Source organism: Hemibagrus wyckioides, linkage group LG24 (genome assembly GCF_019097595.1).
Source record: "Hemibagrus wyckioides isolate EC202008001 linkage group LG24, SWU_Hwy_1.0, whole genome shotgun sequence".
Lineage (NCBI taxonomy): Eukaryota > Metazoa > Chordata > Actinopteri > Siluriformes > Bagridae > Hemibagrus > Hemibagrus wyckioides.
In genome coordinates this window covers 4,911,463-4,931,273 of record NC_080733.1, presented here as the reverse complement: position 1 = coordinate 4,931,273, position 19,811 = coordinate 4,911,463, and the positions used below count along the sequence as shown (strand labels likewise).

Here is a 19,811-nt window from a genome sequence, read left to right as displayed (position 1 = left end):
CTCAAGAGAGAACTTGAGAATTCTCGGGAAACTCATTGACCTCAGTCTCCATCCTCGGATCATGTGACTCTGGGGCTGCACTTGTGTGGATCTGGTCCTCTGGGATGTCCATGGGAACATACCACAGGCAGACTCGCACCATCCAGGCTGCAGCTTTTCCCACATCTGTCTTACAGCGGGTCAGTCCGCCCTTACGAACCTGCAGCTCTGTGTAGAAAGGAGCGATTCCCCCCCCCCTCGACAGAGGATATTGAAACGATACGCAGACTAGATAGATATTCACACAATCCAGTCATTAAACTGAAAACCAGACAAGCCTGGCAGTTTATTACATAAACATCACAGGGCAGTGTTTGCACACCAACATCTACCCGAACGAACACATCATTTCCACTCCAAATGATATGGCTGATGCTTTATAAAGTCTTAGTGGCGCATAAAATTCTGCGATATATATATATCAGGGTAAGAAGGGAAAGAAAAGAGGAACAGAGGAAGGGGCGACATCCCCCCCTTCCCCACCCCGACGGTAACCTTCATCCGTGCAACTGGTGGATAACCAAATGGTCCATAAAGTAGTGGGGAGATTGGTCTAGGAAATAAACAAGGTGCTGCTTTGTCCAAAACTACAGATGATCCTGCTGATCAGATGAAGTGACGAATACTTTTTACACTGTCAGTGTCATCTTGATAATCGTTAAGCTGGCAAAGTAACATGAAGGCATCATAGAAACGTTACTATATTCAGATTTCGGCACAAAACAAAACAAAAAACAGCCAACACGTGAGAGAGACGCCCCACATTTCTGACACAATGAGGAAAAAAGAAAACAACAACAACAACAACAACATTGCACAGTAATGTTGTGGCAGGCATATTAAGTTAGCTATCTTCTGCTTAAGAAAAGAAACGCACACGCACGTGTGCACTCACGCTTTAAAGCATATGTCAAGGCTCGAGAGGAGAACGTCCACTGAACACATCAGAACCATGAACATAAGAGCAAATGTTTTCTTGCACTTGGCACATGTACATGCAAAGCTACTAGACGTGATGGCTGTCGCTCGGACGTCTTGCTTTTAGTATTATTAGGAAATGTAGTCTGGGCGTCAAAATTCACCAGGTTTAAAAAGCCACGAACGGGGGGGAGACGGGACAGTGAAACATCTATAGAGAACAGACAAGAAGGCTACAGCTACGCTTGCTTAGAAAAATGCCCTCTCTCTTCTTAACCCCTTACTCTTAGCAGCGCCAGAGGAGGAGGAAAAGCGCCCCCTCTGAAATGTAACTCCATGATTTGTTTCCTGCCGCGTGGACAGGGACGCCAGGGATGTGATGGGCTTGGAGATCTCAGTCTGTCTCCAGGATCAGCGGAGGCTGCTCGTTTTCTTCATCCAGGTGCAGGGCGTTCACGTCGTCCTCCACTCCAGCTCCGCCCACTGCTCCCTGGTCTTCAGGGTAACCTGGAGGGACACAGTCGCGCACGTGTTACACACGGATTCACGTGAGGACCAGCGGCTCACGATGTAGGGGTCTCACCTTTGGCGATGGCAGTGCTGTAGGTCTGGGCCACTAGTGGACGCTCATGGGATGTCTGCTCCAGAATTTCATTTGCAGGCTCAGCGCTTCCATCTAACCTGTAAACACCACAGTTCAGATCCTCTGCTACAATAACAACACTGAGAACCAAAAATATTCATTCTTCACCTCATCATTTATAGTAAACTGAACTACAGTGATGTACGTGGGGGGTGGGGAGTATGATGCTTAATTCTTAAATAAATATGAATTTGCATTAGCTGCCAATCTGATGTGAGGAGAAGAAAGAGGAATAAACACACCTCAGGATACGTTTTTAGCTGGTATGACACATCACTATACCACAACTGACTCTGGCTGTGTAAATAATTTGAATAAACGATGTCTAAAAGATGTGTGACATCATCAAATGCATAAAAGCATGACCAATAAACCAATCCTAATTGTATATAAACATAGAAAGGTGTTCTCTCTGTACCCTGTACCTGAGGAACTACACTATATCTATCTATCACATACACTATATTGCCAAAAGTTTTGGGACAAAACTTTGAATTCAGGGGTTGGGCTCAGGCGCTTAGTTCCAGTGAAAGGAACTCTTAATGCTTCAGCATACCAAGACATTTTGGACAATTTCATGCTCCCAACTTTGTGTGAACAGTTTGGGGATGACCCCTTCCTGTTCCAAACATGACCGCACACCAGTGCACAAAGCAAGGTCCATAAAGACATGGACGAGTGAGTTTGGTGTGGAGGAACTTCACAGAGTCCTGACCTCAACCTGATAGAACACCACTGGGATGAATTAGAGCGGAGACTGTGAGCCAGACCTTCTCGTCCAAGATCAGTGCCTGACCTCACAACTGTGCTTCTAGAGGAATGGTTAAAAATTCCCATTAAACACGCTCCTAAACCTTGTGGAAAGACTTCCCAGAAGAGTTGAAGCTGTAAAGGGCGGGACAACTCCATATTACATTCACGTGCATGTAAAGGCAGATGTCCCAAAACTTTTGGCAGTATAGTGTGTGTGTGTATGTATACATATATATATATATATATATATATATATATACACATACATACATACATACATATATACATATATACATATATATATATATATATATATATATATATACACACATATATATAGATATATATATATATATATATATAGGAAGCTTGATAAGAGAGAGCGTTACTTGTGCTGCTTCATCAGTGTGCATTCTCCTCCCTCCTGTGGGTCCAAGTTATACAGATAAAGGTAGCCGTCCGCCGCCGCCACCAGAAGACGTGGAATCTTCTGGATTCTGAAGAAAGAATAATAGAAGCAAAATGATATATTCATGCACATATGAGCACTGCATCATTCCCACATGAGACACAGAACAGGAAGAGAAAAATATAGAGAGAACTGATTCTCACATGGCCAGAGCGCAGATGTTCTTGTGTCCCGAAAATGGCAGTCTGACTGTAGCAAAGGCACGGCCTTGCGTGAACATCTCGGACACCTGCGCAGGCAGATACGTAGTGGAGGCCATCAGGACTTTCCCGAAGTAGCCTGTCCAAGTCGTGGGTTCCTCCTGTGGCCTGGTGTGGGGGAAATGAATCAATCAGAGAAAAAAAAATTGGTTTCGTCTTGCAAAAATAAAAAATAAAAAAAGATTACATCACAGTGAAGATTTCACAACGTTTAAAGCTGATGCAAGACAGCGAGGGATTAAAGAGAGACACCTACTTCTCTCTCTGCGTCTCCAGCTTAAAGATATGAACCGTCTCTGTGTTGCTAGAGGCAGACAGATAAAGTCCTTCCATGCTGAAAGCCAGCGAGCAGATACTCACACATCTAAAAAAAAAAAAAAAAAAAAAGTTCATGTTTTTATCACCTCCATCTGCAATGATTGATTCTTACACTTTTATACACCGCAAGCTAGAGCTGTCTAAATCAGGCTGTGTTACCTCTTCACTCCCCTTCTGAACTCAAACAGCTTCTGACCCTCTGGAATGGAGAACACGCGAATGACCGTTCCCTGGAAAACATTCCATAGCGGTGAGGACGATTACGAGAATTAAAGGGCTGACGAATTTCGTTAAACGTGGAATAAAGCTCAAACCTTCTCGGAAGCTGTGGCGAGTTTCGTTCCACTCGCATCAAAAGCCAGAGCTGCTAACGGGCTGTCGTGAGCGGGGATCATGTTAGCGGCCCTCTGGAACAGGAAGAAATAAACATTAACGTTTTATTTGTCCAGCATGCTGGAGCCATGTTAAATTTTTTTATTTTGATTTGACAGATTGAAACCTACCAGATTTACAGTGTCAAAGACCTGCACTTCACCTATTGTTGCACTCCCAGGATATGCCAGGTAGCAGTTATCATTGCTGATAGAAAGTGCACATAATCCTAAATACAAGATCAGAGCAAGTGTTTTAAAAAGAAAAACCGTCACCAAAACCATCACTGGACCCAGTATGAACCATGGGCCTCAACATCCTCACGCACATCACAGAGACTCATCTAGTTTCAGTTCCCAAAATGTTGGTATCAAAATTAGTCTTTTGCCATGCTGTTGTGAAAGGAGAACTGTAAAATCTATCAACATCCTGTTGTGAAAGAACTGTGCAACAAAAAAAAGCAAAAGTATGTCTGAGAAATCTGCGCACCTGATGGATTGGGAGGAGTCTCCCGAATCGTATGCAGTACTTTCATATCCCTGATGTTGTGGATATAGAGCGATTCCTCCAGACATACTATCAACCTCTGTGTGGAGGGAACAAAGAATTTCAGCCATTGTTCATACACACCTCTTACAGACTTGAGACACTCAGATCTTAAATGATTGACGAAATTCTTTAAGGTTCACATCAGCGCACATCTGTGTGCCCAGTACCTACCTGTCTGTTCAGTTTTACAGCCAGTATAGTGTTTGAGTAGCTGTAGTTACATATCTCAGTTCCCTTCTTGAAATGACACACTTTGAGCTTCCGAGGTGCCTTAAGACTCACAATAGCGACGAGGCTACTGGAGAACAGTCTTTCCACGATACACACATCTTCCGTGTCAGCTGTGGAAAACGAGACGCAAGACGACAACGGGTTTAAAAATAGGCACAGACATCACGTAAAGGCAGAGGTTACATCTAGACTGCTTTATACTCGCTTTACTACTTCAGCACAAGAGCGAGAAAGATAAAATGTGTGACACCATATAACCATGCATGGCATGCTATTTAATCCTGTGCTACATCCTGTGCTACATTCTGTGTGGCCAGCTCAACATCTGCACCCAGATAAACAAACATCATCATAAGAAGCTGTAGAGTCACAGAATTTGTTGTCCATTTACATTGAGGAGGCTCTACGGTTTAGTCGGAAACAGAGCATGGGTTTGCATAAGCTGTCGTGTGGACCAGGAAGTGCATCATGGTACTGAACTCGGGACTGTAGGAGGTGGTCCGAGTTCGGTGGTACCAGAACTGTGCCGTGATTCTTGTGAACATAAACTCGTACTGCTTATGGTATTAAAACAAAATATACTGCTAACCTTTTAATACCATTAAAAATTCAATAAACACAAGATCCAGTCAGATGAATCTTCATGTTCCTAAAACAAGGCTAAGATGAAAGGGTGACAGGGCTTTTTCAGTGGCTGCTCCACGCTTACGGAACCCATGCACATCAACTCTGCTCCTTCTGTGAACGCTTTTAAGTCGAGCTTGAAGTCTTATCTTTTTCGTGTGGCTTTTAATACTGACTATAGTGTTTAGGTTTATATTGACTTTGTCATTGTTTATTTATTTTTGTTGTTGTTTATTTATTTTAATATTTCCTGGAAAGCACTTTGGTCAACGGTAGTTGTTGTAAATGTGCTATAGAAATAAAAGTTTTATTGTATTGTATTTGTACTGGGGTCAGCACTTGTTCAGGAAGTAAAGTAACCCGTGTGTGTGTGTGTGTGTGTTTTAGCCGATGACGACATCGTTAGTTTCACAATGCACATGTAAAATGAGTGACAGAGGAGTGGCGTCTAAACTAAGTAGTTAAAAATACTGAGAGTCACATGGAGTTGTGTTCATGTGCGCTTGTGATGATGTAAAAATGAACACGAACGCATCGAGCCAGTCTGAAAGCAGACCAATGCTGTTGTGCTTTTAGCTTGAGATATACATCTATAATCTGCTCGACGTACGATGAGATACTTACTACATTCGTAAATCTGTTCCAATTTGTCAACTGATGACAAAGAGAAAAACTTGTAGCCAGACTTCGTACCGACTGCTAAGGACCTGGGAGGGGGGAAAAAGACGACATTATAAACAAATCTCTCAAGCACAAAGTAGTGACACGCTGACGGCTTGATGACGCCGACCTTGTACTCTTTACAGCCTTCACACTTTAACACGATGGCTGTGTTCGAGCTGTAAACTGGCAAATAAACACGGTTTTATGATACGATCAAAAGGCGGTGAGTTCAATTTCAATAAAATAATAACTACTTGACGTGTTAAAGGTGCATTAGGAGCAAGGTACCTTTTGAGCAAAATGTTTATTATTATTATTATTATTCACTCATTAGAGAATTACATGGCTGTGCTGTGCTCTTGTCGATTTCAGACTGGGGAAGTGGGCGTGTCCTTGACATGATTGACAGACACTCGTGCAGCACGGGCCGGAAAACAGATCTTCACAAACCGTTTTTCTTTTCTTCCCTTACTATATAACACACTCGTGCTAAGGTCTAAAGCTGCTCCATCATCTTGTACAAATGTTCCTGGATCATTTCTAAAATGCAAGTAATGACAACAACAAATCGTCTATTGCATCTTCAACACTACAAAAAAAAAAGTATTAAGTCATGTAGCTAGCACAGCAGCTAGCCGCTTGGACAGATATCCTTATACTGTTATGGATTTTGAAGTCACTGCGATATTAAAGTGAATTTATGAATTATGTCCACATGTCTGTTATATAAATAAACAACACCCCCCCCCCCCCCAAAAAAAAAAAAAAAAAACCCAAAAAAACAACCCAGCAGGGAGTTTAGAGAGGGTTCCCATCGCTAAGATGGACACTCACACGTCCAACACGTTTCATGCAGTTTCTGGTTAGATAACTAGTGGACATTACAGCTAGATAAACAGGTCACATATACACAAAGCAGGCGAGTAATATCTTACATAAATATCTTTTTTAATGATTTAATTTATTCTAAATAAACCTGTTAGCTTTGAACCTCGCGTGTCTTTATATTTGTATTTGATGAGACCATGCAGAATAACTAAGGCACTGGTTAAGCTAGAAAAACGCAGTCAACTTTTGTTGACAGCCAGTGGTCCAGCCAGCTAACTACTGACCTAATCATCACTCCCTTCTATCTTCAAAATTCAGACAAATTGCTGTATAGCTACAGTGTCATCAGATATAAAGTGGCAGTAAGAGAGGCGCAGTGAAATGCTAAAGCAGGCCTCATCCCCGGACCCCAGTGACGCGGCTCCCCGCTCAGCCTTACGTGTTGTCCTGGTTAAAGTTGGCGAAGAGCAGCTGGCTGCAGCCGGCCTCTCCGCTCTGACTGGCCAGGTTCATGAGCACACCATCGACAAGTCAAATCCCAGTCGAAATGGAAGTAAACACGGAGAGCTAATCCACCACACCGCTAATCACTCCAACAAACACATCTAGTTCCACCCTTGCTCCGATCACTGCTAGTGCTGCTGTTTTTCTCTCAAGTGTTTGCACCCTATGCGCATGCGCAGTGACTACAGCGTGCGTCCTGTCACAGCAAATTTAAAGAGAACGTGTGTGTTTATCAACGAGGGAGGAGAAGAGAGGAAGAGAGGAGAAGAGAGGAACGGAAGAGGGGACGTGCTTCAAACGGTCCACCATTGATCCTGTCCCCAAGAAACCCCAGCCCACCTGCCTGAACGACTACCGCGCAGTGGCCCTGACCTCAGTGGTGATGAAGTGCTTCGAAAGACTCATCAGAGACTTCACTTCTTCCCTACCTGACACCTTGGACCCGCTACAGTTCGCGTACCGTCCCAACCGGTCTACTGAGGATGCCATCGCACATCTCCATCATGCAGCCCTGAGCCATCTGGACAACAGGAAGGGGAATTATGTCAAAATGCTGTTTGTCGACTACAGTTCAGCGTTGAACACCATAATTCCCTCCATACTCACCACTAAGTTGGAGATCCTGGGCCTTAGCCCATCCCTGTGTCGATGGATCTCCAACTTCCTGCGAGACAGACCTCAGGCAGTACAGGTGGGCAACCATGTCTCACCCTCACTCACCCTCAGCACTGGAGCCCCCCAGGGTTGTGTTCTGAGCCCACTGCTGTACTCACTGTACACCTTTGACTGTGTGGCCACTTCCAGCTCCACAAACATTGTGAAGTTTGCGGACGATACTGTGCGATACTGTACTATTGCGACGAGATGGCGTACCTAGAGGAGATTAAAAACCTGGAGACATGGTGCCAGGTCAACAATCTCCTCCTGAACGTCAGCAAGACTAAGGAGCTGATAGTGGACTTTAGCACAAAGCAGGAGCGGAATTACCAGCCCCTCACTATCGACGGGACCCCAGTGGAGAGAGTGGACAGTTTGGAGTGGACAGGCAAGCTCTCCAGAGGGTGGTGCGATCAGCCAGGCGTACCATCTGCACCGAGCTTCCTGACCTGGACACCATATACAGCAAGCGGTGCTGGACCAAAGCCAGGAAGATTATGAAGGACCTCAGCCATCCCAACAATGGACTCTTCTCTCTGTTGAGGTCAGGGAAACGTTTCCGTTCCTTGAAGGCGAACACAGAGAGAATGAGGAGGAGCTTCTTCCTGCAGGCCATTCGGGCCCTCAACCAGTACACCTAGAATCTGGACTTTCTGGACTTACCCCCACACAACATGACATTCTACCTCAGCTGATTGTTGCACATGCACAAGTACTTTGTACTCTGCACTACTCTGTACACACAATAACACTCACTGTACATCTTTTCTGTACATCTTTGTGTGCACACTGCACTGACACTTTACTCCCTGTTCAATTGGACATTTATATTTGCCTTATATATACATCTACATATATATTTATCTTACATATGCACACTGTACATACTGTATTCATTTGCTACACCATTTCAGAGTTGACCATTTTATCTACATATATGCATATACTGTATCTTCTATATATTATAGAGTCTACATATATTTATTTATTTATTTATTGTTTTATATATAAGAGAGGAGAGGAGAGTAAAAGAGGACAGGAAAGGAAGGGAGGAGAAGAGTGGAGAGGAGAAGAAGAGAGGAAAGGAAGGGAGGAGAAGAGTGGAGAGGAGATGAGACGAGACAAGAGGAGAGGAGAGCAAAATAATAAAAGAAAGCAAAGGAAGAGTGGAGAGAAGAAGAGGAAAGGAAAAGAGGAGAATGGAGGAGAAAAGAAGAGGAAACGAGATAGATTGGAGAAGATGAAAGGAAGAGAGTAGAGGAGCTGGATTCACAAAAATGTACAATTTGTCAGCTACTGTTGTTACTGACACAATTTTCAATTATTTTATTTATTTTTTTATTTTATATAATTGCCATTGTACACTGTATCTTTTCTTTCATTTTCTATATACAGTATATGTATATAATTTATTTCTACCATCAAATCTCTAAACCCTTTTAAAACCTCTGCTAAATGTATCCTGTTTTTTTCTGGTGACAATACAAAGACAAAAAAACAACTAATTACACGTTCCTGAATATAGTCTGTACTGATGATACAGCAAATTATATCGTTTAGAGGCGTGTGGATTTTATACACAGAGAGAGAAATATGTGCTGAAGTCTTTCTTGAGCAAAACTAACTATTTTTTACATCCATACAATAACTGTGGAATAGTTTCTGTTTATCATTCATAGAAGACACGCATACAGATACATCCATAAAGGATGACAGAGCTGTAGGCATTCATACAGACTTACAAAATTCATCTCCTTTATCTAATTAGGAATGCAATATTTATAAGGAAGTATATACTGGCACTTTTCCCAGTATAGATCTTCTATAAAAGTATTCCAGGAACACTGTCTTTTAGGAGAAATAGTATAGAGTATATTTGCGATATATTATTTGACTCACAATTATTGTTAGAAGTTTTTTCAGACAATTGTACAATTAAAATAAATGGTCAATTAATCGTGTATAAATGTGATTACACAAACTAATGGACATTTATTTGTTTTAATAGAATAGAAATAGCCTTTATTTGTCACATATACATTACAGCACAGTGAAATTCTTTCTTCGCATATCCCATCCTTCAGAGTACAGGGTTAGCCCTGATACAGTGCCCCTGGAGGAGAGAGGGTTAAGGGGCTTGCTTAAGGGCCCAACAGTGGCAACTTGGTGGTGTTGGGGCTTGAACCCCAATCTTCTGGTCAGTGCCCCAGAGCATTAACCACTTGAGCCACCACCATCCTACTTTATTTGCTAGGGCAGTTAAATATAAACGGAGCATAATGATGACTTCGACTAAAAATAGCATAATTATAACACAATTATTATTTAAATACCAAGTCATTTGACACACACATATAATCAGCTGTGTTGAGTATGTGTCATGTTTCCACCCACAATGTGTCTTAAACTACAATTAATGGCCAAAAGTCTGTAGACACCTGAACATCACACCTAAATGTCTCTGTATGCTGAAGCATACAAGTTTCCCTCAAACCCTGTTCCAGCATGACAATGCCCCTGTACACAAAGCACAGCGCTCCATGAAGACATGGTGTGAGAAGGTTGGAGTTGAAGAAGAGTGTCCTGCACTGAGCCCTGACTCTGACTCAACCCCACTGAACACCTTTGGGATGAACTGGAACACCGCTTAATCTGAAGCATTCTGTGGTACTGAATATATTATATTACTCCGGGTACTCTGGTTTCCTCCCACAGTCCAAAAACATGTACATTAGGTTGACTGGTAATTCTTAATTGCCCATTGGAGTGAGTGTGAGTGTGTGTGGTTGTCTGTCTATATGTGTGGCCCTGTGATGGACTGGTGACCTGTCCAGGGTGTACCCCTGCCTTTCACCCCAATGTGTGCTGGGATAGAAAAAGTGGGTATAGAAAATGGATGGAAATGGATGTCTGCTGTAATGAGGCTCTGGTACACAAATCTACTAAATTTCTACGTTTCTAAATTTCTAAATTTACATCAAGTTCATATAATGAAATACTAACATTTAAACTGATATCTGGTCTTAGGGAGTGTTTTATTGGTCCTTGTCACCTCCATTTGCCAGAAAACTGCAACCTGTGTTAATGCATGACTTAATTTCAATTCTCTTTGCCCCATTACAGCAAACATAATTAATGGAATATATTACACATTCTCTAGGGATAACATGGTTAATGTACTGATTTCAGCAAATGTAAATAACTTAATAGTTTAACAGTGTGGCAAGCAATATAAATGAGCTCAAATATTTTCATTCAAAGTGATTAATGATATGCCTGTAGACATATTACACAGAAGGCAGGTAATGGACACTTCACATTCAGGCATACATAGCAGTCTGAGCTTTCTAAATTAATGGGAGGAATTATTCCCAAAGCATGTACAGCTGAACATATACTACGTGAGTCTAATAAAGACTTTAAAAGTACAATAGATAACAATTTACAATAGACACTCATTGTAATATATGTAATATAGCATAACGAGAAAAGCTGCTGCAACAGTTTTGCACTCAAGTCTCCAATCAGAGAACGGCTGACTTCATGTTGAACCTAGAATGAATTTCCTGGTTACACATTTACCCACAATGTTTGACCAGAAAGTCTGTAGTTATAGGGAAGTGATTTATAATCACACTAGCAGGTATTATCTTATAACCGCTTTTGAGTCTGGTTCCTCTTCCTCATGTGGAGTCAGAGAGCTTTCCTCATCATTGTTGCCTCTGGCTTTGCTCATCAGGGATACATTTCTAAATTTCTATGTGAGCACCAGTGGATTTCTCTTTTGCCTAGAAATAAATTCAATCACAAGCAGAAACTAAAACTGTAATCTTCACAATCAAATCCATCAGGTCACAGGTTTCCATCCGTGACCTTGGAGAAGCTCATGTCCTGCACACGTCAGTGTTTAGTGTTCTCCCGGCTCTAACACTCTCTAACACACACACTTTGACTGTTCATTAGCTGTTTAGTTTAATCACATGTGTTTAGAATAAGCAACAAGGCAGGATTTGGGACAGGAAGGAAGAAATGATGTTAAAACTGTACTGAATACTGAAATTACACTGATGCTCATAGACATAAGTTGCTCAAAAGCTCCTGGTTACACAAGTAACCCAGAGCTTTTGTACAGTTATAGAAAGGAAATGATTACTGTATAATCACACTCTCTGTTGTCACCCAGATGAGGAAGAATCAATTTTTGGTCTCTCAAGGTTTAGTCTTAGGGAATTTTCCCTCACCACAGTCACCTCTGGCTTGTTCATTATGGATAAATATTACATAAATATTTTCATTTAAAATTTTTAGCATTTTTATTCTGTCTTTGAGAATTGAATTGAATTGAATTGAGCTGCTGGGCAGTATGGTGGCTTAGTGGTTAGCACTGTTGCCTCATAGCAAGAAGGCCCTGGGTTCGAATCCCAAGTTCGAACAGATGGGCTTTTCTGTGTGGAGTTTGCATGTTCTCTGGGTTTACTCCAGGTACTCTGGTTTCCTCCCACAGTCCAAAAACATGTACCATTAGATTGGTCATTCTAAATTGCCCATAGGGGTGTGTGTGGTTGTCTGTCTATCTGGACTGGCGACCAGTGTGTGCTGGGATAGGTTCCCCGTGACCCTAATTAGGCATAAAGCGGGTATAGACAATGGATGGATAAAATTGAGCTGTAGTGCTGTGTGTCGGTCAGACGGGGGCGCTCTTGATACACAAAACAAAACAAATAAACACACAAAAAACCCTAAACTTGTTTGTCTTGTTAATCTTTCTCCAATTTTGAACTTGACAAATTGCACTGTTGCAGGAATCTTTTGGAGCATGGATAATAGTTTCACTTTCAGTAAAGAAATCAAATTGTGGGTGTATTTTACCCACAATGGGTGGGTAATTGTGGGTGTATTAAATAGTCTGGATTACATCATTGATGCGGTTTGTGTGAAATTCGTTGGAATGTTGTGTATCTGTGTGAAAATAAACAACTTGCATCATCAAAATAAGCCCTAAAAAAGATTCCTAAAAAGGTGATGTTGATGTGTCGTGCATTGCAATCATGCACAAATGTGTGTGTGTGTGTGTGTGTGTGTGTGAGTGTGTGTGTGTGTGTGTCCTGTTTATTCCAGAGGAGCAATTGGGCGGTCAGGGGATTTAATATTATCTCTCAAGCCTGTTGTACGTGATGTGATGTGATGGGATGGGTGGGGTGGTGTGGGGTGGGGTTTGAAAGCTCAAATGGAGCATGATGTTCTGCTACACGACATGGTTATGGCTTTGCAGGAACTTCTCTGCACTTTCTGGAATAAAAGAAAGAAGTATTCGGTGTTCACGTGTGGCGAGCGCGCGATAGAGAGACTCCCGAGCTGAAGGAAGGTCCCGGGCTGCACATTGACTGACTGACACACACACACACACACACACACACACCATGTTCATCGACAGCATGGATTTCAGGAATACTAAGTATGGAAGGTAAAGTGCATTCAAGACTGCTTACTTTTCAGCCTCAGCTTTACATGCTGTGAGTATCTATCTATCTATCTATCTATCTATCTATCTATCTATCTATCTATCTATCTATCTATCTATCTATCTATCTATCTATCACTTCACATTTTCTGTGAGCAGAAACAAGTCACTTAATCCTATATATGTCTGATGTTAAAGGTCCAGAAGGTCATTCAGTGCAAAAAAAAAAAAAAAATGCTCAGTAGAGAAAGTAAACAGATCAGAGCAATCAGGTGACTTCAAATATCCTTTATTTTTCTCCTCTCAGTGTTATTATAATGAAGATGATTGTATATCTGGACTATAGTAACCTACATATAAACTTTTTGCAGTGTAGTCCAGTGAGCAGAGCTGAGAATCTGCTCATGACTGAAGGAATGTGTGTGTAAAGGATGTTGACAGGATAGGGTAGTGTTTCCTCCAGACTAAGCCCAGCTTTATTTTCCCTTTTTTGTTCCTGTCCATCTGATAGTGTTAAAGCGGTGTTCAGAAAGCAGCCCGATGATGACCGCATCTCAAACCCTTTCACTTTCTTATCTGATTCTATACCGTATTTTATAGGTCACTCCCTGTTCACTGGTCACTGAAAGAATGAAGAATTAAAAACTTGTCTATAACAATCTAGCTTGCCATGATTATGAGAGATAATTTGCTAATTAAAGCATGCAACAAATTTTTTATTTGATCTTGAATCATCCTGCTTATATAAATACACCAAACTATACACCATTTTGACTTTTTTACATTTCTTGCATTCTCTTCAGGACTGGGCATGTTGGTCATGTTCTTTACAGAGCCTTTACATTATCTGTGTGTGTGTGTGTGTGTGTGTTTGCATATGTATACCATTTGAACCAAAACCATGACCCTAATCACGTATGTATATTTACAGCAAACGTCTATGAAACGGTTTAATGTTTCTTTGTGACATTACAAACACAATGAAGTGTTTAAATATTTATGCCTCCTGACTCCAAGTGAGCTCCGAGTGTGCTCTAGCGTGGAGGCAAAATCATGAGTCAAGAGGTTTCCATTATGGAAAGCTGAGGACGTTGTGGCCTTTGCGTGCTGGTCAGAGGGGCCTGACCTACATCATGTCTGATTAATAAGGAATAAAACATGACACGGTGTGCTGTGATAGGAAAATAATCAACAGTTGTGGTGCAGTACTGTTAGCACCCATATGGAGCATGGAGCAAATGTTTTATTCTGAATATATATCATATATTCAAATCATCTCTATTTACAGTCAACGAGAAAAGATCAGTTTTTGTTTAAGATTCTTTTCTCACACAATCACGTTGGTAGTAAAGGAGACAGAAAAGTTTACAGACCGAAAAATGCATTAATATTAAATCAGAAGTAACAATACTGATGGACTGAGCAAGAAAATGTTGCTGATTTGCTTTTTTATAAGCCTTATATAATATATTATATCATGAGCATCCATCATAGTGTCCCAGGTTATCAAGAGTGTGGTGTGTGATGTGTTTGCAGTGTTTCCTGTCCATCACAACCTTAGCAGCAACCAAGATTACTGAGCTTTCCAGCCATGAGAATGATTGCAGTACAATCTTTTTTATCAATGGCATTCTAATTCTAATTCTAATTCTAATTCTAATTCTAATTCTAATGCCATTTATCAATTCATTCATAAAAGCTATCTGAAAACCCAATATGTATAATTTTGGAAGACATTTTGTTAAAATATTTTGTGTATGTATGAAGCCTTGTGGGGGACATCCTGTAGAAACAGAAATGTGTTAGAATTAATAAAAGCCTGTGATTTAAATTATAACACTTTTGTTACCGATGTGCTGTGATAGAATATTAATCCAGTCAGATTTTTTTAAAAATTCAGCATATAAAACACATTAAAATGAACAGAAACGCTGGAATTACAAGCATTTATTGACCATCCTGAGACTTTAGAAATAAAATCATTAAAAACCGAAAAAAAAAGATCTTTCTGTCCAATTTGAGGTCAGTCAGTGAGATTTTATGATGATAAATTACCTGACAAAAAGAAAAACTGGGTAAAAATTATTATATTCAGGAGGTTAAAATTGCCGGGGTCAAATTAACCCCAAGGGCAAAACATGTGTCAGTGGAGGGTTAAGATATTAAGCCATAAAGTGTTGACAGTCAACAAAAAAAAAGCAGATACAACTTACTGTATATTTTTGTAAAAATATTTTGATGTAATATTTCCCGCATATATATTCAGTGGCACGTAAATAAACAGATTTATGTAATGAGCTCATTGGAAGTCAGCTGGGATTCTTTACTAGAACAGGCTGTGAGAGCAGGAATGTTCAAGTTAGAGGCCCACGTCTGGGGCATTACCCCTTCTTACATAACTTCAGATTACAGCACAGGTCCAGTTTACTTGACATTCGATATTAGGTGGCATAATTGATAAGAAAAATTATACAATTATACACAATATGAACCCAATCAAACTGGCAAAAACTGTCTGATTCATTATTAAAAAAGTTTTAAAGCTGTCTAGTTAACTGGGACTTGCTAGTTTGGCAATGTGTGAGAAGGCAACTGGGCTATTTCTGAAGGGAAATTTGGACTTGGACCCCAGAACAGCTCTATTAATCATCTATTGAGGCACAGAGATCAGGATTGTTCTGCTTCACTAGGCTTTGGCATAGTCCTCACTTGTTCAGTGCTCAGTGTCTCACTATTATATTCCAGCAGGCGAAAGTGAGCCTGAAAACTACTGCTGCATGGAGGTGCCAGAATATATTTAATATATAGGATGACTATTACGCTATTCAAACATAAAGCAGCCTCTTATCAGGAACAGCTTTAAAGATGTGCCTCAACATTTTCTCTCATTACAGCTCAAAGCACTGTAATATATCATACATCATTTAATATAAAAGTCATATATAGATATAATAAATTCTCTCACATCAAGTTGATATTGCTGATATTGAAGATGGGAAGATTACCTACAGCATCATAAGAAAAACGGTTCTCATTATAAAAGCCAGTCACGGACACACTGGGCACAAACCCATGGCCTAAACTTTATTCATTGTATAAATTCTTCTTTGTGCCAAAAATAGCTTTTATATCATGTTGAAGACAGAGTATTTCACAAAGCATGGCTTCAGTTTAACAGAACGCTGTTTAGCGTTCTTCTGCTGTCAGGTTTATTCAGTTAGTATGATGAAATTATTCACATTCAGTTCACACAACACACCTGGGACAGCTTTCAGGCTTTCTAATTAAACCATTTTCGAGATGAGAAAACAGGCCACTGTGTACGCCTAGTATCCCAGTGCACAGGATAAAATGGCTATAGAAGTGTAAAAGAGATGTAACTGGATGTAACAGCAAAATGTAACACTGACAGACTTCTTGTTATTACACAAGGTCAAGCAGCGTTTGCTAGAAATGCCACATTTGCCACAGAAATATGTTTAGCAGAGCGGCCGTGTTCTCTAAAACTCCGTCTCACAATGTGTTTTATAGGAAAAGATAAATGATATGTAATGCTGTATGAGTAAAGTACAGAATCCAGCCTTATATTACTTTAATCATCGTCTTATAGCAATGATTTGAAACGGGACCGCAAGAGTAGTGAGCCGTCTTTTCATGAATAATGACCACAAGCTGTTAATCACTCATATAAAATAAAGGAAAAGACAAACAATAATGAATAAAAGAAACACATAACACGAATAGATGTTAATTATTATGTTAACAGAATTAGAGAAAGCTGTGTTATAAATGAAATGGGTATAAAATATTCTTAAGCGATTAGGATACTAGGATTAGATTTGAGGTGATTGATGTTTCTTGTTATTTGCCATCGATTTAAAAATGAAAACATTTTAAAACTTTTAAACCATCTTTACACTATTTATAAAATTTAAAGAACAGCACTTAGCACTGTTGCCTCACAGCAAGAAGGTCCTGGGTTCGAATCTGGAGTTTGCATGTTCTCCCCGTGCCTGTCTGGGTTTACTCCGGTTTCCTCCCACAGGCCAAAAACATGTACATTAGGTTGATTGGTAATTCTTAATTGCCCATAGGTGTGTGGTTGTCTGTCTATATGTGTGGCCCTGTGATGGACTGGTGACCTGTTCAGGGTGTACCCCTGCCTTTTGCCCAGTGTGTGCTGGGATAGGCTCCAGCAGATCCCCGTGACCCTGATTAGGAATAAAGTGGGTATAGAAAATGGATGGATGTATATGTTTATACTATTTACAAAAAATGTCTTCTGTCATTATTATTGATGTGTACTATAAGTTGATTGTGATTCATATATAATAATAATATAATAATATATTATAATGCAATGAGGTTAGAAAATATATTTGCATTATACTTTACAGAACTACTATTTACCCTCTCCATGAGGTATGTTGTACTGTTGCACATCCCATCCCTGTCAGTGGAATGGTAGATATTGGTAGCATGTGAACATTCTAAATTTGTTCAATTATTTAGCAAAAGCCAAAATGCATTAGAGGGCACGATGGCTTGGTCGCTACGAGGGTTTCCTCTGGGTAATCTGGTTTCCTTCCTCAGTCCAAAGACATGTGTTGAAGGCTGATTGGCTTTGAGTTGTCTGTAGTGATGTGGCATGTCCTTGTGATAGACTGTCACCCTGTCCCGTTTGTCCCCCACCTTGTGCCCCGAATACCCTGGGATAGACCCCAGTCTCTCTGCGATCCTGAGTAGGATAAGCTTTACAGAACATGGATGGAAGGATGGCTCATATGCCCCGCTTTTCCCTATGAAGTAGCTTCCTGTGTAAATCCTTTTTCTGTGTCACTAACTACAAATCTGAATTTGATTAAATTCCATCAGAGCTAAGCCCATTTGAAACTCCTTCTTTCCAAGAAATTACTGATTTCTGGTCCTGTCCACTTTTATGTAGCCACCAGTTGTCAAGGTGACCCTGACATCAGTGTTTGCGTGATGTAAAGCACAGATTCCATGCAGGATTAGACCTGCTAATGCCTGGCAACCACAGCGTGCTGGGAAAACTCCTATAACGTGATTGGGATTAGAATAAGATTCCAGATCCACAGACATGCGTATGCTTGGGATTTTTTTAAAAACAAAAAGGCATGATTTATTGAATGGAATTGAACTGTTTTATCATTTCAAATAATGTGGTTCAACTCTAAGCATTAGTTATTTAAAAAGCCATGCCTTGTTTAATTCTGCCATGCCCTGTGTAATTAAAATGATTAAATCAATGATTGCCAGGAAATAGGCATGACTCATTAGTCGGAACCAGAGGGGATTTGCCTCTACAGGTCAATAATCGCTTCGGTTTGTGTGTGAATGGCAGAAATTCAGCCCTTGCTCAGCTTTGTGTCTGCCATATTTAGGACTGGAGTTTAGGAAAATGCTGCCCGGGTTTCTGTGCCTGTGTCAGTCTGCTTATTTTACGAGCTGTGTATGATGTACACCAGTGTAAACAGTTAGGGCACGTAGCTTCGAAAATATTTGGCAGAGGACTCGTGTTTAGTTTGGCATTGAGAAAGTATAGCTGGTTTGCATATCAGAGCCCAGTTTCCCAAAAGCATTGTAAAATTAAGTTCATTGTCATGTTCACTGAGTCGTGCTGTGCTGCTTGTGTGAAACTCCTCAGAGCTTTCACTTTAACCTGCAGAGATTATTATTATTGTTATACTTATACTACACTGCGAATGTCTGTAAGAGCATTTGTCAGGAATTTGTATAAATAGTGTAGAGCGTAGGATATAGCAGGATAAATTCAATTCAATTCAATTCAAATTCAGTGTATTTGTATGGCACTTTTAACAATGGACATTGTCCCAAAGCTGCTTTACAGAAGTATAGAAATCGAGAAAAATTCTAAAGTTTAAAGTTAAGTTACTATTTATCCCTAACATTTATCCCTAATGAGCAAGCCTGAGGTGACGGTGGTGAGGAAAAACTCCCTGAGATGATATGAGGAAGAAACCTTGAGAGGAACCAGGCTCAGAAGAGAACCTCATCCTCATTTGGGTGACACTGGACAGTAAATAATAAAAATGTCCTTTCTACACCAGCAACCAAGTGTCAGTGTAGTTTGTGAGTTCATTATAGACTTAGCACTAATTCCTTCCTGCTGAAAGCTGACTGAGGGAACAGCAGTTCTGTGAAGGTGTGATAGTCTCCAAGTGGTTCTGTCCACAGCAGTCCCCTGGGTCACAGGCTGTCGACTCAGATCTATCCCCAGCAGCAGTGAGCACCACCAAGTGTATATAAATGTAGAGCTAGTAAGAATTAAATATATATAATGTTTCCCTAAGAAACAGGAATATCAACTGTCCCTCAATTTAGATGAGGGTCTTTTAAGACAGTTTTCTCTCTCTGTCTCTCACTCTCTCTCTCTCTCTCTCTCTCTCTCTCTCTGTCTGTCTGTCTTTGTGTGTGTTTGTCTTAATGTATAATGTATATATGTGTATATATTTTTTTTTATCCAAGCATTTGTTGTTACTTGTTTTAAAAACTCAAAAGGTTTTCACAAAAAGTCACAAAAGGTTGCTCCCAGGGTTC

The 19,811-nt window shown here is 40.5% G+C and overlaps 2 protein-coding genes across 6 annotated transcripts in view; one reads left to right on the top strand and one right to left on the bottom strand.

Moving 5' to 3' along the window:
- Positions 1–295: 295 nt before the first annotated feature.
- On the bottom strand, positions 296–7,268 carry wipi2 (WD repeat domain, phosphoinositide interacting 2). The gene is made up of 12 exons (XM_058377907.1): positions 7,047–7,268; positions 5,741–5,823; positions 4,433–4,602; positions 4,202–4,298; positions 3,844–3,941; positions 3,655–3,747; positions 3,500–3,570; positions 3,279–3,386; positions 2,966–3,130; positions 2,743–2,850; positions 1,541–1,638; positions 296–1,464 (listed from the first exon to the last, which is right to left on the bottom strand). Exons 1-12 carry the CDS (start codon positions 7,118–7,120, stop codon positions 1,352–1,354), a joined length of 1,278 nt encoding a protein of 425 aa, XP_058233890.1. The 5' UTR covers positions 7,121–7,268; the 3' UTR covers positions 296–1,351.
- A 5,711-nt stretch (positions 7,269–12,979) lies between these two features.
- mmd2a (monocyte to macrophage differentiation-associated 2a) overlaps positions 12,980–19,811 on the top strand; it is a 20,690-nt gene continuing 13,858 nt past the window's right edge. For 4 of the 5 annotated variants that reach the window (XR_009203450.1, XM_058377830.1, XM_058377833.1 and 1 more), the window contains exon 1: positions 12,980–13,281. Coding sequence is in view for 4 of the 5 variants with exons in the window: in XM_058377830.1 (XP_058233813.1) it covers positions 13,226–13,281 (56 nt within the window). In the remaining variant the exon portion in view is untranslated. The remainder of the gene's footprint in view (positions 13,282–19,811) is intronic. The other variant, XM_058377831.1, reaches the window with a different exon arrangement.